The following is a 19,758-nucleotide window of genomic DNA, read 5'->3' on the forward strand; positions in this document are numbered from 1 at the left end:
CTTTTCGTTTTATCCTTTAAAATATATATTTACTTAAAACAGAAATCAAAATTTAAATTAAATTTCCTCTAAATCTTCAATGTTACCAAGAATATAATTTCATATTGGCTTACATTCTTTTAATAGATTAAATTCCGTTTTTTTTTTTTTTTTTTTTTCAAAACATTATTTTATACCATCAAACGTACTTTAATCAGAAATTACAATATTTCCCACTATCGATATTATATCCTTATGAATATCCACATATAATAACGATATATTGTACTTCTAGAAACAATGAACATTATTTCTTTTTCACAGAAAGCTTACTTTCATCGGTACCATAGGAGGCCTGTAACGGAATCAAGATCCATCCAGGTCGGCAGAAAGGTTAACACGGTCAGTTTATTCATTACGGATTATAAGCGGACGGAACATTCGTCGAGGAATATTCTTATGACAACAATGATTGAAAATATCGGCACGTAAATTACCAGCAAATTAGATTGGCGAGTTTTGTCGAGGCTTCCGTAAGCGAATCGAGAAACCTGCCAAGAGTCAGCGCATCTCAGAACTTCTCCGACCTCCGGCAAGGTGAGTGCTACTCTCTAATATTCGACCACTATCATCGGACGGACTTCCTGTGGCACGTGACTTCTTCTCTTCACCGAAATTCTGTTCACTGGGTAAGTGCCAGTATCGAGAATATCTGTCGAAAATATCGTCAAGAGAAAACACCGATTCGATTCTGCGAGCGGACGATTTCGAAACAACGAATCTAGATACGCCGATAATAATTATTTCGCCGAATTTTCGCTCGGCATTTATTCATATTTGCATCTATTTGTATTAATTACGTTGGTGCGGATGCGCCAAACTATTTCAAAATGGTGTCCAAAAAATTTTCACTGCATTTTGCGGTGCTGATTTTTCAGATACCATTGCTCTTAGTTTTAGCGTAGGTTGGCTATACATACGTGCCTTGCATTTTAAGAGACATTTCTCGAGACTGAAGTGAACGTCGAGGCAAATGGTTGTAGCAGATTTTGTTCTCTCGAGCTGCGAAGTTTTTCTCTGTTGATACATTATATTAGTCGTAGACCGCAAACGTCTGTAACTTTTATGCCTGATAAAGGCTTCATTCGTTGGAAATAACATGTTTGATTACTGATCACTAATCAAATAATATATCAAACTAGATAGAATGTGTAATATTGTATTATAAAGATGAAAATCACGATTCTGGGGAAAGTCGTAAACTAAACGATCGTTTATGTTGGAGGAACATTGAATGTTTATTTCCTGCACTTAAAATTGGATATGGTGCATACAACATATTTTAAATGGATTACTGTGTAGTTTATACAGGATGTCCCACGAAAAGCAGGATGTGATTCTCCACGAAAAAGAATAAAAAGCATAAGAAGAATAAAATTTGTGTATATAAAGCTTCGTTTTCAAGGAGACTGACTTGGAGATTTTGAGAACGTAGCAACTATACGTGCGTTTAACTCGTAAGTAATGACGTGATGAATCTTGGTTTACATTCTTTCTTTACAATCTATTATCTTATCAACGTAAGCTAACAAAAATATTGAATAAGACAAAATGTTTCATCAATCTAAATGGTTCATCAAGTCATTATCTAGACATATACTCTACTCGATACATTTTCAAAATTGATTTTCTCGAAAACGAAACCTTAGATATTTTTAAAAATTGTGTTTTTTATTTCTAATTTATTATCTCTACTCGATAGTACTACCATATTTTGGAGTACGCTCTATATGTATAGTTTGGATTTGTTTAAAAAGATATAAATTCTATAACATAAAAGATTTCTATGAAGTATAAAGAAACACGTGCGAAATTTGTTTCTTGTATCAGACTTTTTACTGGAGAGAATCGATTTTGAAATTTCGTTTGCTACATGTTGTAATTCATATACGTACATACATATGCATGCATAATGCATATGTATGGTAATGTAGATTACTAAATAAGTACAATACCAGTAAAAAACTGATTCTGCATGAAAAAATAAGTTGTAAATATAAAAAATGTAGAATGGTATTTGCTGCGTTCAATGGTTACTGTTTATGTGATAATAATCAGCAATTATATGCAAGGTATTTCACAGTAAATAGAAAAGTAGAATGATATGTAAACTATGATTATTATCGTAACTTAAAATATGGAAGGAGATAAATAGCAATAGAGACACTCGCACCGATATTTATAGTATAGATGTGACAAAAATCAAGTCGTATGATAGGATCGCTAAAATGGAGATTATTTTTAGCGTGCGGGGAGGCGTAGCCTTGAGCGGTAGAAATTTTTATTTTTAATTATGATAACTTTTAATAATATGAAATATAATCACCCATTCGTCAATATTGTTTAATTCGATCTTTCTAATTTAGCAGTGAGTTGTAGTTAATACACATATATATTATTTGTGAATAATTTTTCCGTAAAAATATGAAGACGTGTTAGGGTAACAGCTAACATTTTAGATATATGTAGGTTTAGTAACTATTAAGATGCTGAAACTCGAAATATCGTAAATTCTAGGATCAATGTAGTACTTTGTTTTATTTTTGAAACTTCAAGAAGTTGTGCCAAAATGAGATAGCTCTAGCATATATGATCGGCTAAATTTCTATTAAAGGTGACATTATTGCGATTTCACTTTTGATTAATAGCAGTTTGAAAACTTAATTTTGTTCGCAAATAAATAAATTTTGTATATTTGGAGTTAGTTTCTCTTCCAAGTAAATTCATTTAAATATAATTAGGAAATTTTGTTATTTCTACTTGTACAACGTTATGTGAACATGCATACGATGGACTTAAATGTCTTTTAACAATTTCAAGCCTGTTTGCGAGCATGTTCTGGCTTGACATTGTGAAAGTAATTTCTTGGAAGATTTTATGACAAATAAAGTACATAGCCAGTACAGTTCGTACAATCAACAGAAACACAAATGGAATTATCCTCTAAGCGTACATTGTAATGTTCATACATTTGCGTCTAACATTATTTAGAATAAAAAAATGAATTTATTTAGTGATCTTGTTTCTTTTTCGAAAAGGAATATTATAGGAATCTTCCAAGAACCATGAAACAATGATTTTTACTAAAAGTAATTGTTACATACAAGATGCCTGAAAAGATTAGGACAAAACAAAAAGGTTCATATAAACTTATACCTTAAAATGCTTTATCAAAGGGTTACAAGTGTTCAAAAATTTTTGGGAGATTACTCTTAAGACTCGTTATATAGAATCGCAATTAGCATGCATTGAATGCATTTAGTATTCCATATTTCTACAACAGCAGGAATATTCGAAAAAGTTCAACAATTAGTAGTTCAACAATTGGGATTCTGCATCTCTGTAGAAGCAGGAAATTTTGATTTTTCATTTACTGTGGCTGTTAAAATAATTAATACAAATTTTTGAACGCTTATAACTCTTCGATAAAGCATTTTCGGACGTAAGTTTATCGAATCTTTTTTTATCTACTTGATCTCATTAACATATAGTATAAGTTTAGTCCCGACCTTTTCGGATACTTTGTACATAGTATATGAAAAGGAAAATAGAGTATTTTAACATTTAGGATAATATAAGACTTAAGGTAACGTAGACAATTTAAACTTGAAAGGGCAAATTATGAAACGTTGAAGAACGAAGCCATAGTAGTTATTTTATGTGGAATGTATCCACGAATGCGATAATTACGATACACTATACAATAATCTTGATCTGTGTGTAAGTAAAGCAACGAATCGACTTTTTCATGAACAGACTGTTCCATTCAGTGTTTGTTTTTCAAATCTGACGGTATTATAGTTCGTATTAATATTTTTGAAGGTAAAGAAATATCAGAATTAATTTTTGCGTAATGCAATAAATATTTTCAGAAGGAGGGATGTTAAACAAATAATTATGTATTTAATAATAAACTATCATCTCGTTATTATCGTATTTTTACTTTATTGTTCGAACGTTTAAATTTAATTCATCTATGGTTTTTCTCTGCCTAATGGTCATTACCGGTAGGGAAGAATGTGTGCAAACCGTAAAAAGAGAAGAGAGCATTAGAAATTTATTATGGGTACGCGCATTGTGCTTGTTCCATGTGTTCCTCGTTAAGATTCAAGCTTCGTTGCTTCCGTTGGAAGCGTCAAAGGGTTCTTGATTGAAAGTACTTAAAAACAGCTCATCAACGAATGGAAGAATAAGTATTGAAAAAAAAATAATTATTATTCATATAAGGTTTTTGCAAGTATTAGTAATTGAAAGGTCATAATTCGCGAAGATTTAATATTTCAAATTCTCATTCTTGCAAACCTTATAGTTAATCGAAACTATAATTCTAACGAAGCGTCGTATTAAAATATTTTATTCTACACATTTTATTCGTTTTTAGATATAATATCGCCCTGCTATTTATTGTACCACTCTTTATGGGACATTCTGTAAATACTCAGTAAAAAGTAATTATTGAATAATTTATAATTTCCCAACTGTAGCGATAGCATCCCTTTACCTAGAGCAAGATACATAAAAATACAAATCTATATGAAGAAAAGCATCTTCTATTTTATAAGCGACGTTGTATCAATTATCCAAACCTATGGACAGACCATTTGTTTACGCAGTTTCAAGAAATCCAAGATCATGTCCTTGAATTCTGCGACATCAAAGTATCAAGTGTCTTCGGTATAACGATCTATAAGGTAACGATTAGTGAAATAATGGCTAAATAACTATATAACGCTTCGGTCCGTATTACGCACGGCTCGAATATCACGTGTGTACGAGGAATAGAACAAGATCCATTGTCATCTCGCGGAGGTCGCAACGAGGGAAAAGTTCGTGCACTTTTCCTCGCAGAATCGAATTTCCTGTTGCCAATGTGTGACGTAGGTTTGGTGTTCCAATAACAGGAGTCCCCATACATAGTCGGTTCTATTGATTTTTCGTAGAGGCGCAAGCGCTATTCGGTTCTTATCTGGCAAAAGGGAGGCGCGGCTATAACCATGGATCCCAGTGTACTAGCTAACATGGACAAGGACGCATTGAAGAAGCAGATCGAGAACATGAAGTACCAAGCTGATATGGAACGGTGGCCCCTTTCGAAGAGTATTGTCGCGTAAGTCCATTAACCCCTCTTTTTCGCCCCACCTTCGTTGGTTGTTTCTTCAATTTTTTCTTATTTCCGCTTCCTTTTTACGGTTCTATTGTTTCACCTTATTTAGTAGACAATGATACGACGAGGATGGTCCACGGAAAGTTTTGTGTTACGCGTCCAACAACCCCATCTATCTCATCCTATATTCGTCAATTATTCTTGAAATTTCATTTTGCTTCTTCTTTCGTTTGATACACTGATTAACGCATGATGTTGTTTCCTATCTATCTTTGTTATCATAAAAATTGATTGGTCAGTATAAGTAGCTGTCCTGTTTCACTTCATTTCTTTTTATCGTTGTTCGAGTAATAGGTCGAATTTTTTCGTTCAATTTGCCCGATGGACTGTTTTGTCTTTTCAACGACTTTTTTATGTATTTGACGATTCCTTGTTTACTTATTATGCCACATTTTCTAGGCTGAATAGTTCATCTTGTATATTTTTTTATCTTCTGGGTATCATAGAAAGAAAGTCCATTATTTTTTGATAGGTTGCATAAATGAAGTTAAAAAGAGTTCAGGATTTAGACAAAATTTTTATACAATACGTTCAGAGTAACATCTTTGTACCATTCTCCAGGCTACAATTTAGCAAACACATCAAACTTTTTAAATAAATAATGTACTAAAAGATACAGAAATATTTTATAGTGGGAAAAGTGAATCGTATGAGGATTTTCTAAAAATTGCACACAATATTAATGGAGAAGTTTAAATAATCAAAACCACATTCCTATTTGCATTTTATATGAATTTTATAATATAGTTTGGAAGATTAGTTGTACTTCAAATGGCTGTACCACAGTCAAATTTAGTAAACATATGATATCTAATGACGTGACACGATATTTAAAGAAACTGTATGTCTTAAATTATTTTTAATTTAAGACTGCTTAATCTAGAACAGTACCCAATAAACAATGTTCCATTCAAATGACCCAAGTGATTTTGTGTTATACTTAGCATTTCTTTCGAAGTTATTTTTAGCTACGAAGGTATTCATAACACATACATACATCGTGTAATACATAAACAGTGTGATGAAGCTTGTGAGGAGCAAATCATTTTTATTTTCTGATCTTCTAAAATTCAGTTTAGACATTTGAAAATCTACTAATTATATACAATACAATACGTTTTACAATACATATATTCCTAGTAGCCTTGTAATTGATCCGAGATCCTCTTTCTTTCAATTCTTTTTCTCGTTTGTCTTCAATATTTAAAAAGAACATTTGTAGTACAAAAGGAAAATAATGATTATTCATACTATTTAAGAAAAATTACCGTAGTTATCATAAGAAATTATTAACATGGTATTTTAATCGTTTTAATCATATTTGTTAAATTTACTATTATTTTAATATGTCATAGTATTTATAACAAGTTCTTTTAAATACTATGAATCTTTTTATCGAGCTTCTTTCACATTCTTGCACATATTCGTTTATTCGAATTCATGCTTGCTTCCATGTAAAAACTGTTTCCTTCTTAAAATTCATATGGCGTATTCCAAAGACCTCGAAAAACTTTAGAAGCTGGACGAGACGGACAATTTTGTTGGTATTTCACTGATTTTGATAATTAATCAAAAGAACTTGAGTGGTTAAGAAAACGATTATGAAGACTTTTGCAGCAGAAAATAGCAAACACAAAAGCTTGGAATCTTTCGTATCGACATTATCATTGCAACTAACGAGGATATAAATGCTCTTTCTAATTATTTTATAATTTTTGTTGTTGTCCGTCATCTTGCTTTTGTCAGATTACTTGGGCGTATCTGTCGAGTCGTTAGGAGCCAGGAAAATTGATTTAACGATCAACAGGTTGAAAGTTAGTGATATATATCTAATGAAAAATGGAAAGTAAATTGGATAAATAAGTTATAGTGCTTGTGTGGAAAGAATATTTGTATTGTGACGAATTCATAATATTAGAATGGAAAATGTTATCTGTATAAAATTAAGCTGAAATAAGAAAGGAATTTTGAATATTATTCCATGCGTTGATTTGTCATTTTCTGCGTTAATTAGTCTTAGAATTCCAAATTTGCACAAAAAAGGTAGGCGATTATCGACGAATACTATTTTTAATATTATTTTACATTATACTAGGATATTAGGTCAAATCAATATTAGTAATTCTGGTGTAATGAATTCAAAATCCCTCAGCTGCTATGAGTACTTGATCCTTAATGAATTCTCTTCATTTTAGAAATTCATTCTTGTAACATATTAATACTTTGTTTAATGTCAAACGTCTAGAATCCTTTGTTCATAGATTACATATTGTCATCTGATCCTAAGGCTTTTCTTAATTAGTTCTTCTCGAACTATCGTGTTTCTTTATCTCCACGCTGAATTAGTACCTATTAGTGCTGTCTTACATGTATAGTTATCCATTCCAAATTATAAACATTTATAAGTTTTTCAAACAAATGCAATTAGTTTTAGAAATAAAAAATACCATCATAAAGAGGTAATTAACAATTCTGTAATTATTCAAAAGACAAGGTATCAAATCTATTTGTTTTAAGATTTTGTGATGAAACACTTTTACATTGACTTTTCCTGGAAAAATAAAGTTTGGTATAATCGATGAAAATTATTCTATATTTTTGACTTACTTTCACGTAGAGTTACTCTTCTCATAATTACCGAACTCTTTGTAAATATGTAAGAAATTCTCGATTGCTTACATTTAGAAGAACCGTATATTTACTTCTTCTATCATAGAGAATAAAAGCTGTTCATATAATTTTCATTTGCTTTAAAAAAAATACAGTTTTTCTATTTATTTACCTTTTCCACGTAGTAGTTTTTATTGTAACTTCTGGGTTGTTCATGATACTTGAGATATTATATTGTGATAAAGTAGCAACTCAGACGGTGGTTAAAAAAACAAATCGAACAACGCAGTATTGATCGACTCATGTTGAACCGACTCGGACGAAACAATCATCGCGGTGTCGTATAAAAATCGTTCGGACAAAGTGATCATAGAAGCCGCTTCCTAGACGAATCGAGAAACGCGAGACGTGTAGAATAGTGTAGATGACGACGTAATCGATGTGGCGTGGCGCGGCGTGCCGCAACATGCTGCTAGTAATCGACAGTCAAGGTTAAATTACACCGACGTTCCCATATTACACGTTGGGACAGGATCTCCTTGGACGTGCAGTATCTGTTAATCGCATATTCGTGGATTGATCACTTTTAGACGCTCGCATTGTGCGTACTTAACAGCTGGTTCATACGAACGAATTAATTGTATCAAAATTGTAGGAGTTTTACATGTTAACTATCTTTCCTAATATGATAGAAAGGCGTAATTTTCGGATAGTCCCACGTCATAAACGAGGATTTAAAAAAAATGTGAAAACCATAGGACAAAATGTGATATGCAGATCCATCTTTGTTGATCTTCTGATTCTTATATTATGTTAGTTGAAGGAGACTACCTCGGATTGGAAAAATTTTATCAAAGAGAGAGGACGTTTTACGTGTATGTTACAATACAATGAATGGATACATACTGGACTGTATTATAAATTCATTCTGCTTTTATATTTACTACTAGCAGATATTTATGCAAATTTACATCTTTATGGACACAGTTACGAAGAACGGGGCTTAAGCGCAGCGTGTTCTATGCAATATCCGTATTATGTGCATTCTGTATACCTTTGCATCCTCAAATTCCCTATAAATACATCAAAATCCGTAGTCTACCACCTATTGCACAATACCCAGAATCTTGTGTTATATCTTTGCCTTGTCAGTAGCAGCAGCTAGTAGAAAATATTCTTTATTTCTTTATGTGTTTAAAATTTGCCAATGATTCTTTTTAATGACAATAAATTTTTACCTAAATGGCTGCTGACGTGTAACTTCTACGATGTATGTAATATTAACGATCGTAAAGTAAAGGATCGAAAAAACCATATTACATCATCAGTCGGATATGTTACACTCTAGTACAATAACATAGACAGCTATTTTAATTAAAATGATCTTAAGCAAATCGACAAATAAGTAAATAAGAATAATCTTGTTTATATATCAATCTTGGTTCGTTTGAGTGGACGCACACAATTAGTCCAATATTCCTCTGAGGTCTAGAGGTTGTAATGGCGACGTGCACCTAATGAGACGCACGTTCAGTGTTCGATAACATATGGGAAGTTGCACAGCGTTGCGGAACGAACGCGGAACCGCATTCGAGCAACGACGTTGCTCGTTGCGGTTTTCGAGGGGAATCGTACGCGAAAGCAAAAAGTTTCCGCGGTCTGCTACTCGGAGAGTGCCCGAGTGAAAGGTACCTCCCATTTTTTTCTTCCTCTCTTACCGATCGAGCTAATCTCTCGCTCACCGTCTTGCACTTAACGCCGGACATTCTCCTCTTTCAAACATGCTGCGCTTTTTCCCTTCGCGCGCTTTGAAATTCCTTGGAAGGAACAGTATTTTCCGTGCCAACTACATACGGCGTATATTGTATGCAGCGACTCATAAAACTATTCTAACGCTTAGCATAGCAAATTTTTACGTACATACGGTATATACAAAAGGTCTTTACACGTATCCTTAGTTTCTAATAAAGTGATTTTTCATGAGGTCCTAGGAATTTTTTATAGAAATTTAATATACTTGGATCTAATCAATCAGTATATAATTCCTATAATAAACAAGGTGGTGTGCTAGTACTATTTGTAACCACTGTATCATGTGTATTACATAAAACGTCTTCACTTATTTCATTTATATTGCAGCGAGATACGACTGTCATGATTTTATTCGTGAAATTTGAAACCAATCTGAGAATTGATGTAGAAATTACAAGGTACTTACTACTAACATGTATTTAGTAAAAAGTTAATGTACGGTATAGAAAGCTGACTGTGTTCGTAAAACTTTTCTATCGCAAACATTCCGGATACTTTCGCGAAGCATTATGCTTGTGAAACTTTGCTCTTGTGGTACATAGGAAAAGTTGGTTTTGTATCGTGTATTAGCTTTATCTAGTAGGAATACTTATATTGTCGCACTTTTGTCGATATATGAAGTTCTGATTGCTTGAGAAAATAATAAAATTCAAAAAAAATTAACACTCTAATTGTTTCGAATTCTAATTTGCTATTTGCTATTGTAAGATGCATTATAAACAAGCGTTTATTCTTTTTTATTTGCTGAGAAATACTGAACCAAAGGCAGTCGCAGTACAGTAAAGTAAGAAACTCTAGGTATCATATATTGTACAGGTATTTATACGGTGGTGAGCATCCCACTTTATGGAAGTTGGTACAAGGGGAAGCTAGAACCTTATGATGAGAGCAAGATGTGAAAATATGGAAGAAGAAAATAGGTATTGGAGGGAGGAGCAGGACAGACTGTGTAGGGTATACACGAGGAATATAGGAACGATAAAACACTTAGTAGAGAACTATACAGGTGTGCAAACAGTAAATTTAAGCGTGGAAAAAGTTCTATACGATAGAAGGGAGTAACGCGTGGTGAAATGGTGGAACAGCATTGTAGGAATGAGGAAGGAAAAGGATGAGGGCGGGAGAAAAGAAAAGTAGATGCAATGAAGTAGAGGATAAGTGGAGGGATTAGGATAGTTCTAAAGCGAGTAGCAGAGGCTAGAATAAGGAGTAAGCGTTTGAAATAGAGTCATCTGAATAAAGTTAGGTGAATAAATGATATGAATGGAGTTATGGAAGGATGAGAAAGACGAGTGAATAATTGTACGGGTATGTGTGTTGAGTAGAAGACTATGTAAATCAAGTTCACATTTCCTAGTCTATGAGGATGAAAATTAAATAAATTATTAATACTAGTTTAATTTCGGAAAATACTATAAAAACTATTTAAAGAATGTGAAAAGGAACGTATTTGAATTTTTAAAATAAAAGGTATAAAATAAAGAAATAGAATGAAAAAGTTACTCTTTAATTAGGTAGATTTTATACGAATAACGTTCGACGTTCTTTTAAGGAAACGTGAATGAATGTATTACTCAACCTAACAGTTTAATAGAACAGAATACGTAAATGTAATATAGAAAGTATCTAATAAACATGAAATATCTATATGAGTCAGTATTGACCCAGTCTTTGCTGCCTGAGAGTTAAACGAGCTTTTACATAAAATTTAATGTCTCCAAACTTGATACGTTGAAGTTGATAATATAGTCTATATTATAGGGTTTGGATGCATGTGGAAGTCTAGAAACTATGTTGTGAAAGTTGTAGAAATTATTTTCTATCATAATGAACGGGTCCTTTAAGTGTAATAAAATGGTGTGCTTGGTAAGATATTTAGATCTTAATAAATAAAAAATAATAATAATTCATTCATTTCATTTACCTATCTTAGGAAGCAATTGATAAAGTTTAATATAATTGGACAATTTTTAAATAATCTTGAATAATACGATTATAACATTTTAACATAAAACAGTTTTCTAAAACAAGCATTGAAAAGTTACTCGTGTAAGTAGTAACAGGTCATTAACCCACATTCGTTTCTAATAAAGAGCGATAAGTGAAAGCTTATAATTTTCTCGCATTTTCCGCTAAGCTGTGGGTTAACTGGAACAGCAGATTCTTATTATTATAACTATTACTGATTTACTGATACTACCGACTAATACAACCGATTCATTAATAGCTTTGCTTGAATGTTTTAACATACACAGCATACCACATATAATACTAAAAATAATAATAAGCATACTACAGAGTTAAACTACTATGTGTACAAAAATTATTTACTACCGTTAATCGATTATATTATTGCTGTGTTTTAGAACACGTGCGATACATTTGGATATTTTTTTTAAAGAATGATACCTAGTTCTAGAATGAATTTTTTCATAATTCAGAATAAATCCTGTACAATGTCCTGCCTATCCAACTAAAATAGTTCCATTACCATTACATAATCCCTACTGTATCTCAATACCAGATACATAATTCAAATCTTTCCCCCTGTAGCTCATCAACTTGAAAAAATCGTGCTGGAATTATAGTTGCGATTGCATCTAGACATAGGACGACCTGCTTTATTCAACGACATAGCTGAAGAATTTGTGCCGTATCCTTTCAACTTATTCTTTGCGATCAGATGGATTCAAGATAACGTTGGATATCTGGAGATCAGTGCAAACAACAGAGCGCAATAGAAAGTGCTATAAATTCGTTTTAATCAAGAAATCTGAAACTATTGCAAAAGACATTATCAGAAAGTTAAGAAAAATTTCTAAGATATCGTTGCGATAGATAAATTCTGAATAAAGACAAATTTAAAAAATAATTTGCAATAAATAATTCCTAAACCAATATTTCTAACGCACCTATAAGAATCAGTTTAGATTATTCTAGACTACAATTTCTAGATACCTACCTACTACAACACTTTTTAGCTTTTTGCAAAGGCTTAATGTTTCTCTGATTCTTTTTATTTTAAGGGGAATTGATTAGGCCAACGTCATAAAGTATAGTTGCGCGAATTGAACTAGAATTTATCGAAGTTGCTTTATCTAGAGGTATTTAGCGAGAAAATCGGAAAAATTGGTCGATCGCGATTGAGCAGTCGCGAACCTTCGGAACACAGAATTCTCCTTGAACGCAAAATCGGCCAGACTGGCCGCGAGTCCCTTTCACCAAGCCTTCTCGACGAAACGACCAACTATTCGTTCCTCGCTGCACTTTTCCTTGCATCGCTTGCAACCTTGTTACGTTTACAACGATCCTGTATTATATCTCGTCAACGTGTCTCCTCAGGCACCTGGAAATTCTTTGGAATTCGTTCTTTCCTGAAAATATCGGATACATTTTAAATACTTATTAGATCAAATGTATTTCGAATGAGATATTCGAATTAATGTTTTATGTAATCTTTTGATTGAAATTTCTTTTAAAATTGAAGTTACAAACTGGTAATTTTTCAGGTTATAATTCGTAACGAAATTTATTAAAATTGATATACAATCTAGAGTCGTAACCAATATGCATTGATAATGTAACTGTTGCATAATGATAATGTAAGAATTATGTAATGGTGATATGGGAATATCATTGATCACTGAACGTGTACGTAATCAACAAGTAATTGGTAGTTATATCGACAATCATAAACATGTTAGAAATATCGTCATTTAATATATAATACATTGTAACACCTTTTAGTATAAACAATTGTCTCAGCTTTTTCCAATCGATTCTTTTTAATTTCTTACTTCTTCGTAAGAATTTCTGTATTGAACTGTGTTTTAGCTTATTTCAACATAATTTGCCTTTTTATTCGAAATCATCCCATCAGAGGTTGAAAATTGTTGATATTTCTTCGTTATTTTACGCTCTTTCGTTTTTAATTTTGTATATTCAATCATTAATAAATATTTCGTTTTTTCGATTCTTAGAACCACTCAACGTTCTCGTAAGAGATTCCTCCAGATATTCAACTTTCCTATCAACCTTCAGCGATAGTCGAAAATATAACCGAACGAACACAACTGAATCAAAAGAAAACTTGATCTAGTAGACGATCTGCTTGCTTCCAGGATGAGGGAATACGTGGAAGAGAACGAGAAGACTGACCCACTGATACACGCGCCCGACAAGAAGAACAATCCCTGGGCCGAGAGAGGCAAATGCATAATCATGTAATCAGGACGTAGAACCGCAGGGGAGAAGGAGAAGGAGAAGAGGCGAGGAAGCATCTGAGCGAATACCATCCGAAGCGAGCAGGAGAAGCGGAAAACGTTTTAACCGCGTTTCAAGTTAAACCAGCGAAACGAATAATAAAACCAAAAGAACGAAGCAGACAAACTAAAATAAAAAGAAAAAAAACAGAAAGACAAGAAATACATACGCGTAAAAGAAGAAAAACGTTAAAAAAAAAGGCAGAAAGTAAGAAGAGGAAGGAGTTAAAGAAAGGATAGGAAAGACGTGTGACGAATGGGAAGGAATTACAATGAGCAAAAGAAGAAGGACAAGAGGAGAAAGAGAAATCAGGCGTTGGCGGAGCGATTTGGATGAAATCCTGGAAGAGGAAGGTGCCAGGAAAGCAGCAAAGTCTCGGAAGGAGGAGCACGATTGGCGCGAAGCGAAATCAAAGTAGCCGGAGCAAATTATTCAACAATCTAATTCCTCGCGGTTACCTGTTCGCGGTAACTTTCCCGTTTGGCATGCAAACGAACGAGTGGCACGTTTCAGCCCGGCTTTCTTTGTCTCTCTAATCTCCGCGGCTCTCGAATTGACTACTCGAGCTATTCTGAGGACGTGTTCCTTGATCTGGCTAAGTTTCGATCTATTCGCACGACGGCGAACCAAGACGCGAAAAGTATCGTGTATCGATATTAATTGGTTAAACTTTCACCTCGTGCGTCTATCGCTCTCTATTTCTCTCTCTCTCTCTCTCTCTCTCTCTCTCTCTCTCCTCTTCAGCCTCTTCATCCTTCGTTTCCTTCTTTTCGAAGGGCCGCTCCCTTTCTCTCGGAATAAACGAATTCCCTCTGAGTGAGCTCGATCTAATCTATCCGAGGATTTTAGAAAAGCAAGGCTACGAACGAAAAGGCACGGACACGGTGAAAATTTAATCGATCTAAGAGAACTAGGCGAGAGAGCGGGCGAAACGGCGCGAAACGAACGGATCTTCTGAAACGGGCTCCACTACGAATACGCGCTTCCGCCTTGTCGTCGTTTCGAGTTCCGAGTTTTGGATGAGTTCTGAATAATATCAGTTCCAATTCGACTCAATTCGTTTTGATTCGATCCAATCTGTTTCGACTCGGACACGTGTTACGCGTCGTAATACACATCGTGTGCAATTCGAATCTAGTACCACGGAAAACTCTTTTGAATCGTTCATTATATCGTGTAAGGATTATTTATCTTAAGTACACAATGTAATCTAACGTCATTATATGTACACACGTTATACCATATGTCGTACGATTAATACGCTATGCATATTTCTGCGAATTTCTTACGAAAATATAATATATTCACATCGTTTAATGGAGATTATTGTATGCTGTTTCGTCCTGTTCCTTTACATCGGGCATTAGTTTCTGTCGCGTGCTTTCGTAATCTAGCGTTTCTTCAGAATTTATAGAAACATTTTTATTTTGCAAAAGAACGGTAGTTTTCTACCTTTTAATTAAGTTAGTTAATTCAACGTTTCCGAAATGGTCATCGTAAAGTTTAATCGTATTCGTTGGTTATTTGATTAAACTCGTGTTTATTTTAATCACTGTGATAGATACGTCTTTGCTTTAAATAAGTATAGCGTTAGGTAAATGCAAGGTGTTTCATTGTTCGTGAATATCTTGAATATTTTTGACATTTACGAAGATGTGAAAAGTCTCTGAAGCAAAATTATACGACTCGAAGGAATAAGATGGCTGCTCATTTAAAAATTTTCATAAAATGATAATTTTGATATTATTATACGTGTTTCATCATCCAACCCGCGTGATTTCATTGTCAAATATTTTTCCATATTTTTAGCAAATATTCAAGAATTTATGGCGAATGAAATATCTTGCGTATTTAAACAAATAATAATACATATTTCATTAACATCGTATGTACATTAATCTAAAAATCATTTTTATATGATGTTCTATTTTAATTAATCTCAATCGTTACTAATTTTAGAAAACAAGAGAAAACAACAGCGATAAGCTTAAAAAGTTCGAAACTTCTCCACCAGTAAATCAGACCAACACCGATATTTATAAATACATCAGACAAGATTGCGGATATACTCCGTAATTTCTAAATTCAATTCCTTAAAAAAAAAAAAAAAAAAAAAAAAAAGACGAAGTATATCATTGAATAACTTTTTCTTCAAATAATCCACTGCTTTTTCCTCCAATTTAATTGTACCACGAATGACAATTTTGCATAGCTAAGACTGCCAAAATGTATGCTTAACAACAAAACACATGGTTAATTATAAAGTCTATACTCTAAAACAGATCATAAGAAAGAGAACTTAAAAATAACACGTTTCACGGTGCAGTGTACAGTATTAATTCGTACCAATTTCCTTTGTAATTTGTAAACGGAATTTATAATGTTATTAAAGCAATTTTCATTGCAGGGACCATCCTGTATGTACCACAGACAGATAAAACAAAAATAAAGTATCGTAAACGCCTAACTCGAATTCTCTCGAGGGTTGTTCAAAACCACAAGAAACTGCCGAAGAATACACCGTGGAGATGCGATTCTGCTGAACGGCCATTGACGTGGCCCGTGATTCTTCGCCCACGATATTCTGTATCGATTCTGGCGTTCATTGTTCAACAACCGTTTCCACTGTCGATTACCAAGCAAACCTCTTAAGCTCGCTGGCGCAGGAAAACTTATCTTCAGCCCTGAAACGTCTGGCGAACGAGGCCGAGATTCCTTTTGGAGGAGGTGTTGCATTTCAGAAATGTGTTTGCAACAATGTAGCTACGTATTTGTAAAAATGATGGATGAGAAGAAGAGAACGAAGAAAAAAGGCAGAAAATGAAAGAGGAGATTGCATTTTCGTTGAGGTACAATGTCGAATTATATCGTTGTGTCATCGAATAAAACGCGTGTGAAGGATGAAAAGAGGAACATAATGAAAAATTACTTTCACTTTTTACTACATGCAAGAAGCCTTATGGATAGCTGCTTGGCTTTCCAACAATTAATAATTATCGAGGATATGCTTTGGTCACGGTATTTTATTTCGATATCGTCTTCCATGAAACGTTCTAGACGATATGGGTGATTAATAAAACTGATGGAAGTTTCTTCCTAGAGAATGCACGATAATTATTTCTCTACGTGTTTGTACTTGTAGGAGACGTTAAGAAAAAATCACGTGGCCCATCCGTTTGTACGAGGGAAGAAAGATTTATTGTTAGCAAATGTGTTCGAAGGTTAATATCTATTGAAATATAAGTGATAACGAATATAAAATATTTTATGATTCGTTTGTTATCGGTGTACTTATTTTTTTAATTGGCACTGTAGTTTCTTATCTTGAAATATGAAGAAGGAACATTGTGATTGTCATGTAATTTAAGCCTGAAAATATTTCTTCGTTAATTTTTATTAATGAACTGCTAATAGATAATTGAGGAAGAAGATACTTGTTTTGAATGTTGAATCATTAATCACTTAATAACATCAAAGTGTGTTAAATCGCTATATTAATACGTTAAATTATTAGAAAATTGTAAAAGATGATAAAAGTATATTGGATATTTCAGTTTGTAGGTGTATTTGTTGAGACGTAATTTAAAATCATTCAAATTCTTCAAAATAAGTCAAATTGTTCGTTTTTCATCGTATTATATGTAGGATGCAAAAAATAACAAAAAATAAATGTAATGAAAATATACATTTTTATTCATAAAATTATAGAATTATTCATGAAATTTCACTAAAATCTCTACAAATGAGGAACGAATTTCAGATTTAATACTCTATCTATCTCTCATTTGAATGAAATACATACGCATACAATACTTTTCGGTTTTAATGGTTTAAATAATTAGGACAAACGCTTATCTTATCTCCAAACTTTAATTAACGCTTTTTAAGACATTTCTAGTATATGATCTATTACCAAATATTTATCAAACTTATGCACCTGGCTGAGGATTAAATATCCAGAAATTCTGTGTAATTAAATCATGGGACCGGTTATTTTACCGCTATGTTTAGGATATTTTGTCTTAATTAGCGATAGTCCATCTAGTTTATATGCAACGATGTTCCATCTTTATAGTAAATTTGGTCTTATTTAAAGGAAATTTCTCGTGAAAGGTTAATGTGGTAGGAAAGTCCAATTAAACAGCCTCCATTTCTAGATTTGAATCTCCTTAATTGTATGTATATATCATGAATCTTGTGTACGTTCCTTATTAACTAGTAATTTTCAAAAGTTATAACAAAGTCCGGGTATCAGACAATTATAAATATCAAAAAGGTTACTTACAATACTTTCTAACAAAAAGAAACATGTAATGACTTCCTTGCAAGAAAAGAAAATGAATAACTAGATATGCATATCTTCATTATCATAATACAGAATAATATTTAAAATAATACATTCATTTAGCAAAGGAAAACTTTATAGGTATACTCGGAAGTTTTGAATGGCAGCATTTTCAGAAATGAAATTAATTTTTTATTGTCTAATAAATAACATAGGACAATGGCGATAAAATTTCATTTTACTCAGTCAATTTCTATAGAATTGTATCAAGCAAGCTTATCGTATACCTTATTGTATCACTGATTAACATCAATGATTGATACTATTTCCTCCGCAATGCCATTTTGCAACGCGTGTTAGAATATTTTCATGGCAATCAACTGTTAGGCATAAATTCAAGAGGTTGACTTTCTATATTTTTTCATTATGCACATTGCGATATAAGGATGTTATTTGATATTATTATGAAATATTTAAACGATTGTCATTCGGATAAAACATATCTCGAATATTACAGATATATTATTTTATAAAGCTTCTACAGTAACAAACAACATTTCTATTGTAGAACAGATATTGAAATTGAAATTTTTTAACGCTTTCGGTTAATTTACGTATAAATATTAAACTTAATTATAATAAGAAACACTAGAAAAGTCTATTTTTAAACGATTGCAATTAAGTTTTGGAAATTAATTTACCTATGAATCTAAAATGACAAACTTACATCATGACATATAGCTACGTAATTATATTTAGATATCAAACAATGTTATAATAATTCAAATATTTGTATTTGTTGTTATTTTCTACTAAGGACATAAATAGATATAAATGTCTAATATGTATATCGATGAAATAACGACGTGGAAGCCTTCAGATACCCGGTTAATTAAAGGTACTTTTTCATTTACGTGACAGGTAAAAATGACATCTAGGTTGAACAATCACTTTCTTGTTGCAGCCGTTCCTTTTCGTGGAGGACACGGTGCATTATGTTTTCTTTTGATTAAGGATATTCCCATATAAGCTTTCAACGTGTTTCGGTGAATGAGGCGACAAAAGAATTTGAAGAAAAAGACGAGGACAGCGAAAATTCGTCCTAAATACGAGACCTCTTTTTAAAACAGTCAAATGAATAGTGAGAATGACAGCGGGCAACAATTTCTTTCGCATTTTGTACTCCAGCTGTTTCTTCTTACAATAATGAGAATATTTGACAGAAACGACGTGTGTGCATGTACCTGCGTCGCGTGTGCATATGTAGCGTATCCTTTCCAAGATTTAACATAAAGATAATGTGAGACCGAGTGAAATTCTGTTGTAACTGTCGCTATTTCTTGATCGCCTGTTTGCTGATTTTATACGAATGCGCTCTGCAAAAGTTTGCGCTCTGCGCGTTTCTGCATTCGGTATGCTGGAAGTATATATTTCTTGGTTGCAACAACACGTTTTTTCAGATTACTAAGTATTGCATCACGAAAGAATGTTGAATTAAAAAGTAATGTTTAACGTGAATGAGTTTGACAATGAGTTGATCGAGATTGAATTAAATTGCGTTTTTCTTTCTAAATCTGATAAAAAC

At 32.9% G+C, this 19,758-nt stretch overlaps 2 protein-coding genes across 2 annotated transcripts in view; one reads left to right on the forward strand and one right to left on the reverse strand.

Moving 5' to 3' along the window:
* LOC132913308 (small ribosomal subunit protein mS33) overlaps positions 1–19,758 on the reverse strand; it is a 76,121-nt gene that overhangs the window by 2,921 nt on the left and 53,442 nt on the right. The window lies entirely within an intron of this gene.
* Positions 516–15,209, forward strand: LOC132913310 (guanine nucleotide-binding protein subunit gamma-e). Its single transcript, XM_060971563.1, has 3 exons — positions 516–668; positions 4,980–5,146; positions 13,747–15,209. The coding sequence occupies exons 2-3, from the start codon at positions 5,034–5,036 to the stop codon at positions 13,850–13,852; spliced, it is 219 nt and encodes a 72-aa protein (XP_060827546.1). The 5' UTR covers positions 516–668; positions 4,980–5,033; the 3' UTR covers positions 13,853–15,209.

Source organism: Bombus pascuorum, chromosome 13 (assembly GCF_905332965.1).
Source record: "Bombus pascuorum chromosome 13, iyBomPasc1.1, whole genome shotgun sequence".
Taxonomy (NCBI): domain Eukaryota; kingdom Metazoa; phylum Arthropoda; class Insecta; order Hymenoptera; family Apidae; genus Bombus; species Bombus pascuorum.

Bases quoted from the DNA above. Each gene is read 5' to 3' on its own strand.
- LOC132913310 (XM_060971563.1), top strand. From the start codon at position 5,034: ATGGATCCCAGTGTACTAGCTAACATGGACAAGGACGCATTGAAGAAG. The intron at 5,147-13,746 runs GTAAGTCCATTA...GCTTGCTTCCAG, and splicing joins CTTTCGAAGAGTATTGTCGC to GATGAGGGAATACGTGGAAG.